Below are 21,820 nucleotides of genomic sequence, written 5' to 3' on the forward strand. Positions count from 1 at the left end.
GGAAATAAAAACAAAGTTTTTCTACTTTAAATAAATATCTTTTTGAAAACTGATAATTCTAAACGTGTGATCAGAAGCGGCAACCCCCAAGTGCCATTCTTCGTGACCAGGCCTCCAGCGGAGACGTTTAATTGATAATGTTGGACTTAAACTAGAAACAGGTTAAAGAAAGCGAATAAAATAATTTTAAAGTCTTAAAAATAAAAAGATTAAAAAATAAGGAAAATTTTATACAAAAAAAAAAAAAAAAAAAAAAAAAAAAAAAATTATATGCAAAGACAATTTTTCAGAAAATAGCCAGTAATTAAAATTTTGTATGAAAAGATACGAAGAACTTAACTTCAAAATTAAATTCCAACTCTCTATATCAATCCAGGAGTAAATTTGAATTGCACCTGTTTCTAAACCAACAGCTACCACGCATCTAAGATTATTTAAAATATTTATGCTTGTCAAAATTGTTAGAAATGCGATAATAAGAGATAATAAGAGAGAGAAAAAAGCCCAGATGTGGTTAGGGAAGTAAATCCACTAATTGAAAAGCTACTTTCCTTAGGGAGGTTAAACCAATGAAGGAAAAGTTTCTTTTTTCTCATTAGCGAAAGTATATATTTGAACAGCAAATATCACTAGACCTTTCAGAAAATGTCTTTTTTGTAGCGACGCACACTGATGTAGCTGATTCAGCAACGTCCAATGAAGTATCAACTGGATCCCATTTATGTCGCTCGTTTTTACGGCTCCAAACAATCACCTTTTTATCCCTTGAGGCGGTTACAAAGTAGTTTTCATCAGCAAACCACGAGCATGACCAAATAATACGCGTGTGAATACTTGTCTTTTTATCGGTGCATTGAACAAGTGAAAATTTATATGCATCATGCTCACAGCGAGCATGAACAGCCCACAAACGATCTCTAGAAACAGAAAGTAAATATTTTCCGCTGCCAGAAAATTCCAGCTGTGTTACAGTTAATGTATGCACCAATAAGCTATCAGTCTGCTTCCATGTCAATGTATCCCATATAAGAATGCTTGCATGTTCAAGTTTTGAAGCCTTGAAATAAGAAAAATTAGAAGAATTTGAAATTTTGAAAATTAAAACCTCAATGTTAATAGAAAAATACAAACCTACTTTGCACGCAGTCGCTAAGACATCTCCCGAAGGAGTGGATGTCAGACAATACAGTTCAAACCCATGGCCATACCTAAAGCAAGCTATACTTACATAACTAGATATGTTAAAGCTTATTAAAAGACATAATAAAGAATATCAATCTTACAGCTTCTGCGTTTCAGGCCAGAGAGTGTTGTGCATAAGCAAGTCTTCGACAGGTGGTTCTAAAATTTTAACAAAAATCTTAACAACAGCAATAAAAAAAATGAAGAAAAGGAAAAGTTTTCTTCTCAATTTGAGATGACCACAGATTGATATTTTTACCATGCGTTTAAGTTTTCTCAGCTAATTATATTTTTTTATGTAAAGAATACTGGACAGTTCTTTTCCATTATAAATGAGGAGTTTAAAAAAATAAAAGTGCAACACATCAGTAACTTGATTACCCATTATAAAATAATGTTTGCATTTCTGATAATACACCCAGTGAGAAAGGTAGTAAAGGTCCGTTAGCGGCGCGCAGACGCTGGTTAAGTATAAGTGGGCCAATAGCGGGCCTCGCATTGCGCATGGCGACGTTGCTGTGCCGTGCAAGGCCCGCTAATGGCCCATCCGTATTTAACCAGCGTCGGCGCACCGCTAACGGACCTTTACTACTTTTCTCACTGGGCATGCATTTAAAAATGATATTGGTTCTACATTAATCATCTTAACGAGCGTCGTAGAGAATAAAGTTTAGTGCCTTCTGTGGTAAAGCACCATTTCTTAATTTGACAGTTATTCTTAACTTAAATTATTTTAAACGTGTATTTTAAATGTTTTTTAAATAAGTTTGATGATGTTCCTTTTAACGAATTCTTCCAATAATATGACTTTTTATGGCTTTTTTTTTTTTATCAACAAAACCCCCTCACGAAGTGTTAAAAGGCGGCATTTCGAGAATGTTGCATCGTTTCAATTATTGTGTTCTTACTCTTTCGAGTAAGAACACAACAATTGAAACGATGCAACATTCTGTGAAATGATGGAAGTAAAAAATGTTCTGCTTGAATTTAAATATGAATTATTCTAAATCATGGCCTTGAAAAACCGAAAAGAAGTGACCCAATTTTTAAAAAATTTCAGTTTACAGAAGAAAAAGCTGCACTAACTTTATCTACTCTTTTTTGTTAAAATATTTAATTTACTTTATTAATTACAAGTTGTATAAAACCGCACTTCTACACTCTTAAATATATTCCTGTAAATTTTTCCCCTAAAAGTTCAGTGAAGTAAATGAGTCAAACCACTGCATTCTAGATTTGCCTCAACCCCTGGAACCTGAAGTATCATGAAACTTTAAAAGACGTGGTCATACATTCTCTAGCTGAAAACGAAGTTATATATACTAAGCAAGTACAAAAAGAATGAATTTGTTAGGAAATCAACTTATTTCAGTTGGACTTCACTTAACTCAATATTTTGTGCACTTAACTAAAGTTAATATTTAAAAGCACAGAACTTTGGATTTTTCAAATTAGTTTAATCATTTCAAAAATAAAGGTTGACAAGAAAAAAACGGAAAGCTTTGATGCTTGCAGAGAAACGCAATACAAACAGAGAAACACAACACAAACAGAGAAAACAATAAATTTACATAAAAAAAACAAAACAAATGTTTTTCCTAACATTGTCTCTCAAAAAGAGAAATTGTTTGATGTTAAGACTTAAGTACACTTCTCATGGTTTTAACACATGAAAGCATTTTATCATTTGGTTGATATATTTAAAGTTGGTATATATATTTAAAGTTCGTCTATATAATTAAAGTTGGTAAATATATTTAAAAATGGTTGATATATTTTTAAAGTGCAATAAATGCTAAAACTCTTATGTGGTTTCTTAAAACCACTTAAAGCTTTCAATAAAAATTTTAGTCGAACCACCAAAATAAAACTCAAAACATCTTAATATTGAGATTTGACTCTATCAAGAACATTTTTTAACGAGTATCAACTCCACTGGTGGGAACCTCTTGAGAACCATACCATTTTATTTTCATGAAAATAACTGCAAACAAATTCCAATTTCATTAAAAGATTCACTAACAATATTGATCCCAAGATTAAAAGATATTCACTGGCAATGGCCATTCAAGGATTCAAACTGTGACCTTTTTCCCAACTGTCCATATTAGCTTTAACTGAAAGTTTCATTTATATTATCTTTCTATAATTTGAAATTCACATAAAAATTGGACCAAAAATTATCCACCAATCATTTGATGATGTGTCTTTCTAATGAATTACTTTCAAATCTACTTGTCACTCGTATTTTTATCCTCCTGAAAAATTAATGTTCTATCATTACCATTTAGTACATTTTTAAGATTAGCACAATTTCTGTCAGAAAAACAAAACAGTTTTGTTATGGGTCAGGTTACTGCTACAGGTAGGAATTTCAATCTCTTATTTCCAATCTAAGACCTACAATACAATTCCTTTTTTTTGAATAATGAAGTAAATATATAAGAAGTATTTTTTAAAAGTACTCCCTTATTGCTTCCAATAAAACCTCTTAATATAAGATAAGTGAATTAAAATTGAATGTAAACTCTGAAAGACTCTGACTTCACTAATTTTGTGTTTAAACTGACTAAAGATGTCTAGACATATTTTTAGTTAGCTTATCTTTTTAAAAGAACTTACATTTTAAATTTCATACACATAAAAAAACAAAAAAACAATCTTCATTTCCCTCAAACCATAAAAGTTTATGAAAATTTCACTGGAAATCTAATCTACTTTTTTTATCAATTAGTATCAAAGGCCATTTTGTTAAACAACTTCTTATGTCAACAAACATTTTGAAAAGTAATTCAAAACCTGTTGCGTTTCAACAGGAAGAACAAAAAACACTTGCGTTTCAACAGGAAGAACATAAAATAAGAACATTTTTACCATTATTATTGATAAGATCTGGGTTGAAGGGAGCAGGATCTTCATTTGCAAATGTTGAAGCTTTGGTTTGAGCTTTTTCATCATTACTTGGCCAGCTTTCCAAATCATCTTAAAATTTTTAAAAAAAAAAATTGAAATATATCATGACAGAAGTAATAAAGCAACATTTTTCAATTTAATTAATATGCACCAAAAATTATATTAACAGAAAAAAACTTTACCTAAAACTTAATTAAACTGATTAAATGATTTAAAATGTTTTGAGTTTTTATTCACATCTACTGAATAATCATTTAATACATAAAAATTCTACAATACAAAGAAAACTAATATCTTACCTGAATAAACAGCTTTGTTTGAAAGACCCAGCACAGGAACTGTTGCCCCTAAGGGAGCATTAGTTGGAAACACCTAACATATTCAAAAGTAAAAAAAGAAGCAGAATAACATAATAAAAAAAAGGATACTTTTAGTTAAAATGCAAAACCCACATTTACAAATCCGAAATGAAATCTAGACCAAAATATTGTAGATGAAATTGAACTAAAGAACTTTTAATTTTGTAATTTAATTCCACAGATCATCTTTGCCCAATCCCTGAATTTTCCCCTGAACTCAGCATAATTCTAGTTAGGAAAATTGTTAAACTTTCATAAAAAAAAATCACTTTTTCTGAATTAATCTTAATAAAGCTTTACTTTCAAATTTCTGTCAAAAAAAAAAACATTTAAAATTTGCTGCAATATAATTACTTTCATTGATTTTTATAGATATCCTTTACAACACTCAGCTAACAAAACCAAACATAATCTTTTTTAAAACTTGCTCAACTTGTTTTTTGGGAAAAGGCAGCAGAGAGGAATTTTTTTAGAGTTGATGCTGTAATTTTTAAATGTATCTTAATTTGAAAGAAAGTTTTTATTAATTAGATAACGTTTGAGTTTTTGCCATGCCCTCCTGAAGTGAAAATCTCATTTTAATATACTTTTATATCATTTTTATAAATCTCAAAAGTTCAACTGCAAGTTGAACTTTTGAGGCTTGAGTTCAAAAAGTTCAAAAAGCAACCTAGTGGTCTGCTGTTGTTGCAGAAAAGATTTGAGTATTTGAAGTAATATGACTGTAAATAAGGCCTTCTATAAAAGCTAAATAAATTATTATAAGACATTTACATCAATACATTAACTTATTCTTTTAATCATGTAAACTAATGACTTAGGATTATCTTTTCCCAGATATCTTTAAAAAATAGTTCCTAAACTAAGTATACTTTACAGCCTGCAGTCACCTCTCCACACAGCTTTTTTCATTACCCATCATACATTTGTGTTGGGATTAAGGTCAGGGTTTGTTTGCGAGTCACAATCAAACTTCTCATTTTGAATCCTTTGGCCGATTTGTTCTTCTTGATATTCAACAGGTTGCTCAATCTTCAACATAAAACTCTTTCTGTTAAGTTTTCTGCAGTTTCACTGTTAATATTTTCGCAAGCTATTTGTTAATCATATTCCTTTATTGCTGATCTAAATCTTGGTTTACTGATAATTAGCCTCTTTTCATCATATTGTCTTTTTATTTTGTTCTTGTGCAGTTAAAAGCAACCTTCATCACTACAAATCCAATTATCGGACCTCAGTTTTCATTGGTTGTAACATTTGAGTTGCTTTTTTTGTGAAAACTGATGAACACCAGGTCTAGAACTTTAATTCCTTACTTTTGTGGTCTTGTTAAAAGGTTCAACAAATCTGAGGAATTTCTCCATTAGATTATTTAATACAAAGGTTAGCTGATGATTGGAACTCACCTTTAATGAACAAATCTTTTATTACAAATTTTTGGTTAACCGCTTCTAACTTTTTTAAATAAACACTTTTTAAAATTTCATTTTCTACTATCAGTTTACTTTACTTATCTTAGATTTTCAGTTCTTTTTAACTAAATTTATGCTTTCAATTTTGTATAAACATTTTTAAAAAGGAGTGTATTATAAAAAAAAAAAAAATTAATTAAAAGTTCTTCATGAAAATAATTTTATATAATTAAAATTAAACCTCAGCATTGTCAGAAACGCCTGTGATGTTGGTGAGACTTTCATAAAAAGATTTTGGTGCAGAAAAAATACGGACCACCTAAAATATGAAAAAAAGCCAGTCAAGTTCACCAGCAAATGGATATACTTAAAAATCCACTTAAGTAGTAATAATCCTATAAATATACAAAACACTTGTTGTTATTTTTATTAAACTTCTGAGAAAGTAAATATTCTAAGAGCAAATTAATGGTAAGGAGTTTAATTTAAATTGATTTAAATAAAAAAAATATTTAGCTTTGTGTGTAAGAGTTTTTCTTCAGTTATACAGATTATCAAACAAATAAATGCTGTGTGTCAAATACAGGGCTTCTCAAAGTGGAAGCCAAGACCGCAATTCACAGTATTAAATTTTAGAAAAATCTAAAAAAAAGATTTGCATTTTATTGCAGCAGAAAATGTGAAACAAAAACAAGAAAACAAGATCTTAATATCAACCAAAAAACCTACTGCAATTAACTAAAGGAATTCTTATTTAAGTTAAATACAAAAAAAAAAAAACAAAATAAAACAACAAAAAAAAAACAAACGAAAAAGCACAATTGAAGAATGTTGCTAGCTGCAAAAAAATGCGGGATATAGTTCATGCCAAAAAAATCAAGGTATGTTTATGGAACTTTTTTAAAACTACTCATAACCAATCACAGCAGCTTAAAAACTTTATGTAAGATAAGACACAATTATTGTTTTGAGAAACTTAGAAAAAAAGGGAGGTTAATTTTTTAAGTTGATGAATTTATCACAAAAGAGTTAATATGCATTGGTGTCTATACAGACAATGCTGGTGAAATGATGTAGAATATTGGAGTTTTATTCAAAGTTGATGAAAAAATGAACATCACTTGTAGCTAAAAAAATTTAAATGTTGTAAATTACAACACTATCGAAAAACTAATTTCATAAAAAACTAAGCACTAAATAACTGCATTATCTGTCCAAAGTTGAAAGCCTTATAATAAGGAAAAGATTACAGTATAATTACCTTAAATTATGAAACCATATTTGAGAATTTTGTTAAAATAATTAATAAAAAGGTAAAATAGTTGAAATTATCAGGCAACCAAAAAAGTTTGTGCGGTTTTGCAGATCCATAAATAAATACACATAAAAACAGTTTTAATAAAGTTTATTCTGAAAAATAGTCTCCTTTAGCAAGAATTACTTTCTCCCATTGTGAAACAAGCTGGTATATTCCATTTTTATTAAAGTCTTGAATTTGGTAGCTAAAAAATTGAATTAACTCATTTTCAAGATCTTCTCTATTTTGAAACTGTCGATTCCTCATAAGATTATCCAGCGCCAAAAACAGATAATAGTCGCTTGGCGCAAGGCCTGGTGAATACGGAGGGTGAGGTAGAATCTCCCATTGTAAACGTGCTAGAGTTTTCAGCATGATTTTTGCGGTGTGCAGTCTGGCATTGGCCTGGTGGAATACACCACCTTTTCTGTTTGCCTAAGCTGCTTGTTTTTGGTGAAGAGCAACCGAAACTCTGTCCAATTAGGCTGAGTATATCTCAGCAGTATTGGTTTGTCCACTTGGTAGCAACTCATAGTGAACAATACCTGGTGTAGTCCACCATACACACAGTAAAACCTTTTGTTGGTGAATGCTTGGTTTAGGAGTCATCGGTACTGGATCTTTACTGGCTAGCCAATGATATGTTCATTTTTTGTTGCAGTACATAATCCATTTTTCGTCGCACGTCAACATCCGGTCAAAAAATGGCACTAAATTGTGACGGGAAGGCAATGAAGAACAAATGGTTAAGCGCTGTAGTTTGTTTGTTTCACTTAACTTATAAGGTACCCATTTGCTCAACTTCCAATGTTTTCCAAGTTGGTGCAAACGTAAATGAATAGTTTCATCACTCACATTAAATCTTAAGGCAAAGTCCTGACATGTTTGACTGGAGTCCTGCTCGATTGCCAGCTTGATATCCTCGTTGTTTACAATGGATGGTCTTCCAGATCTTGGTTCATCTTCAAGGTTTTCATTTCCAGAAGAAAATTTTTTAAACCACTTTTGACCTGTCCATTCTGCTATGGTACCTTCCCCAAAAGCAGCGCATATCTTACAACAAGCTTCTGCAGCTTTGGTTCCAAGTTTGAACTCATAAAGTAAACAGGCACGAATTGTCACATCTGACACAGCCATACTCCACTTAAGACTTTTAAATTTAAAACGCACTAATAAAACTTATGAAACACACTGATTGATTCTCCTTAAAACAAGCTTTAATTTATATGCAAAATCATCCCCCCCACCACAACCAGTTTTCTTAATACATTTCTTAGAAATAGGCAATTAGGATAAACCGCATGAACTTTTTTGGTTGCCTGATAGAAGAGAAATGAATTTTTTGCTGATCATTTAAACTGCATGGTATTGCAGTTTGAAAAATAATTTCCTCCACACTTTGCAACTTTAAATAAAAATAATACTTAAAATGAATTGCAAACTTTAATTTTCCAGGTTATTGACTGAAAGTTTGAAACCTGAATTTTCCAAAAAACTGGTTCAATGAGTCTTGGATATCAGTTAACAAGAAATTTTTGAATTTTCTGTAATGACTGTAAAAATACTTCTACTTTTTTGTACTGCATATTTAGGCAAATTTTCATTTTTAGCAAATGCATTTATTATAAATAAGCATTTAGAATCACTCAAAACATTGAAGATGAACAATTTTCTGCTTTAATAAGCATTCAACTACTAAATTCTCTGAGTAGAAGAAAAAAAGCCAAATCAACACATTTGTATGAACAACTATACACATTGAAAAAATCTTTTTTGATTTACTGTCTATAATAGAAGTTGCAAAAATATTTGCTTTCGTAAAAATATTGGCCAGTGCAATAATTTTATGAAACTCTGGTCTTAGGGATTTGAACATACTAAGTAAGAATGTAAACCTTTTCTTGAGCTCCAGAAGCAAATCTGTATCTGGAAATCATTTTTAAGCACTTCAAGTCATAACCATGAATCTGTGCTCGAGCTATTTCATGCCAGGACTAAGAAATATAACAAAACGATGGCTAAAAAAATAAAGTATAAGAAAATTCCATACAAAATCAAAGGTCTTGAAAAAGTCAAAGTGGTCAAAGAAATTATAAATGTTTGAAATTAATAGGAGAGGTGAAAAAATACTGCAGAGTTTAATCTTCTCCAAGGTGCAAAAACTCTTGTTGTTTGATCTGCACTCGTAGTGACAGCAAACTCTCCCATTGGATCCCAGTCAAAATCCTGCAAAAAATAAAAAAATTAATTCCTTCCATTTTGTTTATTTTTCATTTTTTCAAACAAGACATTTTTAAAATTAAGCTACAATTACACTTATTAGCGTATAAATATTAATTCAAAAATACAGAAATGTTAACAAAAGTATCAAACTCAATATATTAACTTTTATCAATATGATATAAAAGAAAAAATGTTAATATCTCATATGTGTGTCTCATATTGTATTCTACTTTTTTTATATCTACTATAAATAAAAAAAAAAATACCTCTACACAATCAAAATGTCCACTCATTGCTAATTCTGATTTCCACTTTTTTGGCTAATAATAAAAATTTAACTTCAAAAAACTTTATTGCAAGCAACCAATTTGTTTTTGCAATTTAACACATTACCAGTGGGATAGGCACTAGTACCTCACAAAAGGTACTGGTAAACTGTGAGAGAGGTATTTCTACTGTTCATAAATTCTGGCTGTTGTTGTGGGACAAAAAATATCAGAAAATAATAAAAATGCTCATGCTCCTGATCCAAACAGTTTTTAATAAAAACATATCCCTAATATTTAAGATATTTTAAAATATTTATAATTTATAATATTTAACAGCTTTTAAAAACAATAACATTGTTTAATGTTCAGTTTTGTACATACGTGTGCTAATTCATTTTATAATTGTTATCTTTATTTGTAAAATTTTGTCTTAAGAAGAGTAGTAAATTTAATGTTAGTGCAGGTGGCTCGACAAATGGAGGTTGATTTATTTTCAGTTTTTTAATCACTTGTAGAATAATGTGAATATTTTTTATTACTTCTACATTATTTAAAGTAACCCTACAAATGGCAAGGCTGAGTGAAAATATCTATGATGATACATTTGCTGATACTCTTTCAGATTATTAGTTGGAAAATAATAGGAATCTCTCAGATAATGACAATGACAATTCATGTGACATTTTTCTACCAAAACAATGTAGAAGAACTTATCCTTTAGTCTATAGTGACAGTGAAAGTGATGGGAAAAGCACTTCAAATGCCAAGAATAATGAAAAAGAAACTGTTCATTGTTCAACAAATTACCTACTGTTGAACCATTTTAAAACTGTTCAGGTATAATATATTTTTCAATCTAATTTCAATAATCCAATTGATTCTGTAAATTTGTTTATTAGCAAAGATTTATTTGAACTTATGGTAGAAGAAACCAATTGGTATCATGACCAAAATTTGGTAAAATTTAAGAATGCAAAGAAATTTTGTAAATGCAAAAATGTTACAAAGAATGAGATGAAAAAATTGTGACAGATTTTGATAAATTTGGCAATCTTGACATTTTGCAAATTACAAAAAACTAATTGAATCCAGTGGCAAACTCTTCAAAGTGGAATCTTTAATAAAATACTTTCAAGATTTGCCTACACTCTCGATCGAGAACTATCACTGGATGAAGGCATTACTCATTGGAGAGAATGACAAGGATTTAGTAGCAAAAAACTTGATAACAAACCAACAGAAAGTCAATGGATACTGATGAACAACCTAATATTTCTACTTCAATTCAGATCTCCCAGGGTATTTATCAATGAATTTAAAAAACCATAAGTAATAAAAATAATAAGTATAAGGTAGAAACTAAATAGACAAAGACAATGCAGTGTTTGTGCAGTCAACAAGAAGAAATGTTTAACAACTTATGAATGTGTTTTTTGTGAAATACTGCTTCATAGAGAATAGTGTTTTCAAAATATCACACTTTAAAAAACTATCAGTGTGGAAAGAAATATAATAAGGAATAAGTATTGCTTGTTTACTCTTTTTTATAAACATTTTTATATTTCAATATATATATATATATATATATATATATATATATATATATATATATATATATATATATATATATATATATATATATATATATATATATATATATATATATATATATATATATATATATATATATATATATATATATATATTTTCTTATTGATGTTATGTTTTACACATTCTTTGTGATGCATAAATAATTCGAAATGAAAGGTTTTAAAAACATTTCGGCATTTTGTTTTTTCTATTTTCTTTTGGACAATTTTTGGTAGTATATTACACTATAAGAAATAAAAAAATTTTTTACTTGAAAAGTTATGACTAGTTTTGTAAATGTGAACATATTACAAAGATATGCCAATTATTGCCCACTGGATGCCTATAATGCAGTGATCACTGTACCCACTGGTAATGTGTAAATAAGATACAAAATAAGTGAAAAGAAAGATATAACCATACATAATAAACCATCATAAAAAAGAAAAAAAAAGTGACTTTTTTTCTTATATATTGTGTCTTATAAAATCTTTCAAAAAACTTTAAAAGATTTCAAAGTCATATTGAACAGAAATGTTGTTATTACAAATTAGTTAATTAGTGCATAAAATTATTTTTGAATGTTTAACAACTGAATCCTATTACATATTTACTAGCTATCATCATTATTTTATATGGTCATAAAGCAGCACTCACCAAAAAGGTGTTAAACCTTAATCTTATTAAACTCTCTACAGCATTTTTAATAAAACTGCTTTAACCTCTTTTTGTATTTTTGAAGTTCTTTTTAAAAATTTAAAATATTTGGTGTTATTATTTTTTGAAAATAAAAGCAATTTTTAGAAGGAATCTTTGATTAAAAACTTCATTTGCTCTAACTTTTTTTAGTCCGATAGAAATTAAGCACCTAATTTTTTTTGAACTATAAAAATATACTTGTTGGTATGAAGGTTGAAGTTGCAGAAAGCAAAAGATAAAACAAAGCAACAGATGGTTTTATACAAAGGAACAACTGAGTAATAGAATAATTTATAAATGCAATACTAATACACTTACATCTTCAGAGTCTTTTTTCCACATTTGGAATGCACCTTGATAATTATGGGCAATAACTTTATTACCACAAGGTGAAAAAGCACAACCATAAAAGCCAAGGCTGTTGCCTCCAACATCTCCCATTCGTGCCTTTAAGAAATCAATTTTTTTTCCTTTTTAATGAAGATTTTTTTTACCACAATATTTAATGAACTTTGTAATAATAGAACTATTTATCATAGATGTTTATCATGGATAAAAGATTTTATCGTAGATAAAATATTTAGTTGATAAAGAAAAATTATTTGTGAACTTTGTAATAATAGAACTATTTATCATAGATGTTTATCATGGATAAAAGATTTTATCGTAGATAAAATATTTAGTTGATAAAGAAAAATTATTTGTGAACTTTGTAATAATAGAACTATTTATCATAGATGTTTATCATGGATAAAAGATTTTATCGTAGATAAAATATTTAGTTGATAAAGAAAAATTATTTGTGAACTTTGTAATAATAGAACTATTTATCATAGATGTTTATCATGGATAAAAGATTTTATCGTAGATAAAATATTTAGTTGATAAAGAAAAATTATTTGTGAACTTTGTAATAATAGAACTATTTATCATAGATGTTTATCATGGATAAAAGATTTTATCGTAGATAAAATATTTAGTTGATAAAGAAAAATTATTTGTGAACTTTGTAATAATAGAACTATTTATCATAGATGTTTATCATGGATAAAAGATTTTATCGTAGATAAAATATTTAGTTGATAAAGAAAAATTATTTGTGAACTTTGTAATAATAGAACTATTTATCATAGATGTTTATCATGGATAAAAGATTTTATCGTAGATAAAATATTTAGTTGATAAAGAAAAATTATTTGTGAACTTTGTAATAATAGAACTATTTATCATAGATGTTTATCATGGATAAAAGATTTTATCGTAGATAAAATATTTAGTTGATAAAGAAAAATTATTTGTGAACTTTGTAATAATAGAACTATTTATCATAGATGTTTATCATGGATAAAAGATTTTATCGTAGATAAAATATTTAGTTGATAAAGAAAAATTATTTGTGAACTTTGTAATAATAGAACTATTTATCATAGATGTTTATCATGGATAAAAGATTTTATCGTAGATAAAATATTTAGTTGATAAAGAAAAATTATTTGTGAACTTTGTAATAATAGAACTATTTATCATAGATGTTTATCATGGATAAAAGATTTTATCGTAGATAAAATATTTAGTTGATAAAGAAAAATTATTTGTGAACTTTGTAATAATAGAACTATTTATCATAGATGTTTATCATGGATAAAAGATTTTATCGTAGATAAAATATTTAGTTGATAAAGAAAAATTATTTGTGAACTTTGTAATAATAGAACTATTTATCATAGATGTTTATCATGGATAAAAGATTTTATCGTAGATAAAATATTTAGTTGATAAAGAAAAATTATTTGTGAACTTTGTAATAATAGAACTATTTATCATAGATGTTTATCATGGATAAAAGATTTTATCGTAGATAAAATATTTAGTTGATAAAGAAAAATTATTTGTGAACTTTGTAATAATAGAACTATTTATCATAGATGTTTATCATGGATAAAAGATTTTATCGTAGATAAAATATTTAGTTGATAAAGAAAAATTATTTGTGAACTTTGTAATAATAGAACTATTTATCATAGATGTTTATCATGGATAAAAGATTTTATCGTAGATAAAATATTTAGTTGATAAAGAAAAATTATTTGTGAACTTTGTAATAATAGAACTATTTATCATAGATGTTTATCATGGATAAAAGATTTTATCGTAGATAAAATATTTAGTTGATAAAGAAAAATTATTTGTGAATACATCATTTAAAGCAAATTGTTTACAAAATTCAACACAAAAGAAAAACAAGAAAAAAAGAACAACAAATGACCAATAGGTTAAAAAATATTTTTTAAATGATACTTGGCTTGAAAGTTAATTTTTTTTTTTAATGAAGCTACAGTGTTAAAACTATTTTTTTGCTGTTCAACTATTATTATTACACACTTGTCCTTAAAGTAATGTTGCAGTGGAAATTAAAAAAGCCACCATTTTGCTGGAACCACATTCTGATTGGTACTGAGGTTTAGGGGTACATAATATTTTAATGAGCAATTTTAAAATCAGCTAGCTTTGAGGCTATGGGTGTAGCACCAGATGCTTTTATTTGGAATTACCCTTTAGCAGATATAAAACAACAATCCATTCTACTTAAACTAAAGTTTTTTAACTAAACTAATAAGTTAGCTTTCTTACAAACTTTAAAATGGAAAGAATAATATTACCTCATCTAACCAAACTTGGTTAGTTTGATCAAACTCCCAAACAATTAAACTTTTATCCATACTTGCTGATAACAAAACTGGATCTAAAAACACAACTCAAATTAAAGCCTCATCATTGATCTTCAAATAGAAAAAATTAAAAATATGAATGTAATAATAGATTCAGTTTGTGGTCAAAAAGTAAGGAAAAGAAAGATATAAGATTAAATATCAAGCAAGTAAAATAATGCTATTACTTGATTCTGGTTTTGCATACCATGAAACACCATATACCCAGTTTTCATGCCCAACTAATACAGATTCAAGGGTGACTGAGTAAACTGAAATAAATTTTAAAAACTCAAAAATAAAATTAACGTAAATGAATTTAGAGGATTGTGATCCTAAAAAATAAAAGATTTTTTTTTTAAACTAATTTTACCCTTTTGGCAACTAATAAACACTTGCTTGGTGACAGTAAGAGACAATGTATCATCAGTGTTTTCGATTGAAGGACATACTTTCCATAATCTTATATAACTATCTTGTGATCCACTTGCAAGAAGAAGGCTATTATCTAAAAAGTAAAAAAAAAAAATAGTCAAATCTAAAGAATTCTACATAAATAACAAGTATAAAACAAGGATGAAAACTTTGATGGAAAATTAAAGAGAATCAATTATCCAACAAATATCTGCATTTATTTTACATTATTTAAAAAAAAAAAAAAAAAAGTTTATTTTGTCTTATTTCAAAATATTTAAATTGATAAAAAAATTGATAAATGTCAAGTTACCTTTTTGTACAAATGCCAAACAGCGTATCCAATCCTCATGCCCTTTCAGGTTGAAAACTTTTGATAACTTTAGTTAAAACATTAAAAAAGTTAGATAATAGTGTTTCATAATAATAACCTGTATGCCATTATCATCAAATAATAGTATATATGTAATCATTACATTCATAACTAATCTTCAATTACAATTGCTACTACCATTATTAGATGCAAATACAGGTTTTTTTACATTCCTAACACACTTAAACCAGATCATCCAAACAATAAAAGCATAGCATGCCATATAACATTTGACATATGAACAGTATAAGAACAGAAGCAGTGAGCTCGATTTATTTTCTGTGTTTGCACCATCTTAAAATATTCATGGAAATTTTAAAGATTTTTTATTTAATTTTAAAAAGTATATTTGTAAAAAAACCTCATCACCAGAGTTAACATTTGAAAAACCACAAATAGTAGTATCATCACAACCACATGCTAGAAGAATGCCTAATAAAAACAAAATCAAGTAAAGAAAACAAAAAAAAAAAAAAAAGAATAGAGAATATAATCAAGAATCCCTAAAATCCACAGCTCTTGGTTGAATTTTAAACTATTACTGCACATTTGGGTGTGTTATATATAACAAGTAATACAAATAACTTGCCTAAAAAAGGCAATTAATCTGGATCTGAGAAGGCCTGTATCATGCACAACTAATTTGTAGCAGATAAGGAGTGAAAGTAGAAGCCCTTGAAATAGCAACAACACTAAATGATATAAAATCTATACAATGTTTTTGAGGATTCATTGATTATATGCTGAATTCAATCCTTATCTACTTGCAATTGAAAAATATCTCAGGTAACTATCATGGAGAAGCAATATAGACTTGGCAGTCAAATTTATTAAGAATAAAAAGAGAATTCATGAAGACAACTTGGTGATAAATTATGCTTGCATGATAGGTTTAGAAATGCTGAAAAATTGTATCAGGAACTTCAAACAAAAAACAATTGATATGAAAATCGATTTGACAAATTCTGAATCCTTGTCTTTTTCAAAAGTGTATATGTCCAAATGATTGTTTTATGAGGTGTAATGCAGCTCTAGTCCATAGCATGTTGATTAATTTAAGAAGAGCCAATAAGTTTAAACACTGTTTTCATTTTTTTTTAAACCTTAAAACATGGCATCTTTACAGTTTTGAATCTAAAGTTAAAGCTTATAACTACAATAAGTGACTCAGTAATTTGACTGAGATTAGATAGAACTGAGAGATATCAGTTATTAAAAATTATACTACGTGAGGCATTAAATTAAGTTGGAAAATAAAAGTATCAATTGCCTATTGAAATTGATGCTATTTGGTAAAATTTAATCAGGTAATTGGCAACCTTATCAAAAACTAACACTTGCTTAAGTCAGGTTCTTGAAGTAAGCTTGAAGTAATGTTTTTTTGAGAGTATATAGCATACTGAGTAAGCATTTGTAAAAGAATAATCGATATGTCATCGATTACTAATTTGACATGCTTTTGATATTATTCTCTTCAAAATTCCTTTAGTTTTGGATTTGAATTTTTTCTTTCTATAACTTTTTTTGTCATAGGAAAACAACAAGTAAACAGAGTTCCAGAAAACTTCTTTAGAAATGTCCTCTTTCTTTTTTAAGTATCTCAGTCTTTAAATCAAAAAATGCAAAAATTAAAATTCCTTTTTCTTTACCTTTCTCTTGCTAAAAACTTAAATTTCTAAACTGTTGGGCAAAAATGTGAAGTTTCCTGACTTTTTCTTGACCAAAAAATACTACCCAGATTTTCAGTTAAATGGCCACTTTGCATGAGTTGTTAAAAAGAAACTTGCAAGGTGAGATTATTTTAAGTAAGAGAAATAGTTTCCATCCAATCAAGCTTGATAGTCTGTGAAAAATAGGAAAAATGGTAACACATTTTGTTGAATGTTCATTATAGATATTAACAGACATTCAAACCCCAATAATCAAAGATATTTCATGACAATGATCATGCTAAAAAAAAAAAATACAATTGGAAAAAACAATCTAACTCATATTTATGATGAAATTAATACATTTAGAAGATTTTGAAAGTAATATCAAGAACTTCAATGAATGATGAATGACCAGAAGAAGAGACAGATGCAAAAATAAACTAAAAAAAATAGTTTGTAATAGATTCATCTTTTTTTATTTTTAATAAAACATCTGATATATGTAACGTAAAATATTTAACATATGTATAATATGATATATAAAATACATGATTGTAGACAAAACATCTGATTATTGCAAAAAACACCATTAAGAAATACACAACATTCTAATTGTTTCAACTCTCTTGCCATCAAAGTGAGCACAACTTAAACTGATTGGCATCAACTATACAGGATATATACAAAATACATAATATATAACATATCTACAATATAACATATAATACATTTGTTGTTGCAAAAACACTATCCAAAAATAAACAACATTATCAATGCATACAAATGATTATTTCGTCTCTCTTACCATCAGAGAGCACAACTTAAAACAATTTTTTTAGGCTTCTTGTTCTAATGTAGAGATCAGTTCCAGTCCAACTCCTTTACTTTATCATCACATTTCAAATATAAAAAATCCAAGAAACTCTGTAACTAAACTTTAGCTATCTTGCAAGTGACATAAAAATAAAACTACAAGTTTCATAATATCAATTGCATTTAGTAATAGATTAATTGGACACAGACTAGAAGGGTTGAGAAAATATTATCACACCAGTCCAGTATCAGCATGAATTTAAAAAACACAGCTTTAGGCCTTTTTTCTAGTTTTCAGTAATGATATAAAACTTATTTAACAGTGGCTGTTTAGTAATTATGAACTAAAAAATTTCTAAAGGATGTCTTTCAAACTTTTATCTGGGATCATACAAATTTAAAAGCAGTACTTTTTAGGTGCAAATAAATTGCTCATCCAACCTTTTGATAAAAATATCTTTTGTTAACAGCTATACTAAATAATCATTTTATTTAGAATCTATATGCAGAAATGCAAAAAAAAAAAAAAAAAAAAAAAAAAAAAAAAAAAATTATTACAAAGAAATAAAATTTATACCATTGGTCTCAGGAAGTGTGGTTAAAGTTATTGCCAATGCAAAACCATTTCCAAACATTAAACTTTGTAAAAGCACAAATTCTAAAAGAAATTATTAAAAAAACACTATCATTAAAAAAATTTATTAAAAGATTCAAAATTAACAATGAAAAGGTTTTATTCAAAACTGTGCAAATGTAACATTGGTTTTCAATCATTTCATTTTACTTTCACATTCCACTTTTATGCTAAACTTTTATCTTAAAACATAAAAAATGTGTTATAGTCCTTAACATTCATAAGTGTAGGAAAATTTCTCAACTTGTTAATTTTGCTAAAAATGACAAATATAAAAGGTGGATACTGTATTAAACTTGTGAAGAACTGGATAAGGAAGTCAAGATTTATAATCCATGCTTTAGCATTTACATAAGAGTTTCAAAATAATTTTTAATTGCAAAAATCCTTCACCTTTATCTTTTTCTCGTTTCCAAATCTTCACTAATGAATCTGACGAGCTGCTAGCTAAAATATGCAGACCATTATCCAAGCAACATGAAGCTACAGCACAAACTGCATCAGTATGACCAACTAAAGTCTGAGCAATCTGAAACTTAAATTTAAACAAATTTAAAAAAAAACTTAAAGAAATAATTTAGCACTTAATTTGTAAGGTATAAAAAACCTCTTTAACTCATCAAAACACATCAGGAAAAAAAAAATCCTTCTTTTTTAAAAAGTCCTATTTAAAAGCATAAATTGTTCAGTAAACATTAGAAAGTTTAAAAATCTATATGGGAAAGGTTGTAATGCTTTCTAGTTTAAAAAATTCATGGATTCCAGTTGCATTCTAAACCTGGCTATACCTGTTCAGTTTTGTTTTTCTTCCAAACAATCAATGATTTATCAGAAGATCCAGAAACAATTTCTAAAAAATAAAAGTATTCCGGTGATTTTTAAAGATTCTTTAACAAAACTCTAGATTGCATAACTGATCAAAAGAAAGAAAATTCAGCTAATTTAACAAACTAAATGCACACTGAGAGCACATGCACTGTCACTGTAGTATTTACATAAACAAGCATTTGTAAAAAAAGCATGAAAGGTAGTGGGTAAATTTCAAACTGAAAATGGTAAGTTGCAAATAGGAAACTGGTAAATTGGGAAAGGGTTTAAAAGCTTCTACAAACCATTGGATAAACTCATCTTAAACTATGAGCTGAAATATCAAAGATTTGTTGTAATACAATCAGTTAAAGAAAATGTGATTTCTTTATACCAGCAAAGTTCACAAAGCTTGAGATTATTTTATTTTTGAGATTATTTAATGCTAAATTTGTTTACAATGCTATTATAATATTATATATACTTTTGTAATACTGTAATAGTTAATCATGAAATTCAAATTTTAATTCCAGAGAGAACTCTTTAGTTCAGTAATAATCCTGTGTTAGAATGTTCTCTCTGATCTCAAAATAGCAAGATAATTTTTTTCTTCTTCTCTTTCCTCTTGCACCAGTCATGATCAGAATTTCATAAAGAAAATGTCTTTAAACCAAGGTTGTTTTATTGTATTTTTGAGGATCCAGGCTTGAAACTCAATGACTTTGCAAGAAATTGACTGATACTTGTAATTTAACTGATAATTGTAATTTAATTGTAATTTAATTGAGCTTTAAGAGGAGTGCAGAATTTGTTTTAATAACAGTTAAAAAAATTGTTGCAACATTTGATTTTAGTATTTTGACAAAAAAAAGAATTTTCAGTGCAGTAGTTAGGCAAAAAAGGAAAATTATCTCTTCACACAGTGCAGAGAATCATAGAAAAGCAAAAGCAAAATCAGTTTACAATTTGCAAGCAAACACGCAAGTCAAGTAGAATCTTCTGCAACAGCCTCAACAAGTAATGACTTCAACTATGCACACATGAAATTCACTCTTTGATTTCTTTTTTTTTTTAAAAGTAATTTTCTTATAAGAAAATTTAACAAACAAGGGCATGCAGATATAACTCAATAATTCAATAAACAGGTTAGGCATTCTATAAATAGAATTTATTCTCTGTTCATTCTATTCATCAAAAACAATGCAATCATAACAAGTCTGAAACATAAACTAGATTTATAGTTTAAATTAAAAAAACTGCCTGTTAAAAAAATATGCAACTTATTTATTAAGACATGAATACTGATTAACAGTAAAATAGGAACTTTGTAAGTGAATAGAAAATTTCAAAAAATATTCCTAATTCCCAATCTTAAGAAAAATTTTTTTCTAAAATCCTTTTTTTTAAATTTCAAGTATTCCTACACCTTTCTCTTCCCTTATTTGCAAGTAAAAATTTTAAATTATGTAACTGATAAATATGGGCAGAAGAATACATACAAAAATTATTCTAACCATCTAAATTGAGCCAGCATGTGCAATTTACTCTGGATGTATGCCCATTTAATATTTCAATAATATCTTCAGTACTCTAAAAATAGAAAGATCTCAATAACTAGAGCTGTAATGATTAGATTTAAATTATAGAGCAATCAATTATTCATTATCATAGTATGGGTAACCTCTGGGTTGTAAATGTACACAGAATTGCATCCTCCAAAGGCAATAAAACCATTTTTCCCCCACGATAAAGCATTTAACGTACGATTGCACCCTGTTGCAAGGAAGACAGTTTTACAAGAGCCATCCTCCATCATAATATATTGTTATATTCTTAACTAAACTATTCGTTTAGTACAAAAGAATTGCAACAAAATTGTTTAAATTTAATAACTTCTACGCAATAATTTTTGAAAATATTTTAATGATTGCTTCTCAATCACAAAATGAGAAATAAAGACTTAATGATTAATGAAAACTATATCGATTTTACGTAAGCAGTTATTAGTTTGCACTGTCTCCTTGCACCAGATACGGATTTTTTGGGATAAAATGTTTTCTAAATTTAACCATTTAACAAATATTGCCTAATCAATTACTTAGAACACAAGTATCCCATGCATAGCAGGTAGACACAACCTAAGGGCTTTAACGAGGAATTAAATTCCCGAAGCAAATGGAGTTTTTGAGTCATAGATAAACTTCTCAAATGAAAACACAACCACGTGCTACCTTTTTTTTATAGATTTTTTTACGTTAGCCGAAAACCTAAAGTAACGCTGAGTTGAGCTGCTGAAGCCTTCATGCTTCTTGATTGGTGATAATAGGCTTTTCAAAGCAATGGTTCACTGAAATCATCGATAAAAAGAATATTTTTTGGTTTTTCATATAAAATAATATTTCCATTTTTTCTCCGAAATCAATTTTTTTAGCTCTTTTTCTTTTCTGTTGTGATTTTAATATGCGTCAATAATGT

General features: G+C 27.8%; 1 protein-coding gene across 9 annotated transcripts; it reads right to left on the reverse strand.

Annotated features, from left to right (window-relative positions):
• Positions 1-16: 16 nt before the first annotated feature.
• Positions 17-21,213, reverse strand: LOC145190000 (elongator complex protein 2-like). Of its 9 annotated transcripts, none has more exons than XR_016453092.1 (22): positions 21,027-21,213; positions 20,860-20,935; positions 19,327-19,388; positions 18,932-19,073; positions 18,482-18,562; positions 15,801-15,871; positions 15,380-15,446; positions 15,026-15,160; positions 14,841-14,924; positions 14,605-14,687; positions 12,263-12,391; positions 9,653-9,706; positions 9,294-9,389; positions 9,059-9,157; positions 6,108-6,185; positions 4,395-4,467; positions 4,057-4,164; positions 1,284-1,341; positions 1,132-1,208; positions 636-1,057; positions 329-424; positions 17-151 (listed from the first exon to the last, which is right to left on the reverse strand). XR_016453092.1 is itself a non-coding variant. In XM_090089543.1 (22 exons), the coding sequence occupies exons 1-22, from the start codon at positions 21,159-21,161 to the stop codon at positions 22-24; spliced, it is 2,346 nt and encodes a 781-aa protein (XP_089945669.1). In that variant the 5' UTR covers positions 21,162-21,213; the 3' UTR covers positions 17-21. The 9 variants fall into 9 exon arrangements, 6 of the variants coding, with proteins under 6 accessions (XP_089945669.1, XP_089945668.1, XP_089945671.1 ...); XR_016453093.1 differs by having other exon boundaries at positions 15,809-15,871; positions 21,027-21,189; XR_016453094.1 differs by having other exon boundaries at positions 15,052-15,160; positions 21,027-21,189.
• Positions 21,214-21,820: the final 607 nt, after the last annotated feature.

The sequence above is a fragment of the Hydra viridissima genome, unplaced genomic scaffold (genome assembly GCF_058129835.1).
Source record: "Hydra viridissima isolate aposymbiotic clone 2 unplaced genomic scaffold, HvirCarnegie_v1 scaffold_6, whole genome shotgun sequence".
Lineage (NCBI taxonomy): Eukaryota > Metazoa > Cnidaria > Hydrozoa > Anthoathecata > Hydridae > Hydra > Hydra viridissima.

Bases quoted from the DNA above. Each gene is read 5' to 3' on its own strand.
- LOC145190000 (XM_090089542.1), bottom strand. From the start codon at position 21,161: ATGATGGAGGATGGCTCTTGTAAAACTGTCTTCCTTGCAACAGGGTGC. The intron at 12,392-14,604 runs GTAATATTATTC...GATTTCTTAAAG, and splicing joins ACCAAGTTTGGTTAGATGAG to GCACGAATGGGAGATGTTGG. The intron at 1,209-1,283 runs GTAAGATTGATA...AGCTTGCTTTAG, and splicing joins TGGCCTGAAACGCAGAAGCT to GTATGGCCATGGGTTTGAAC.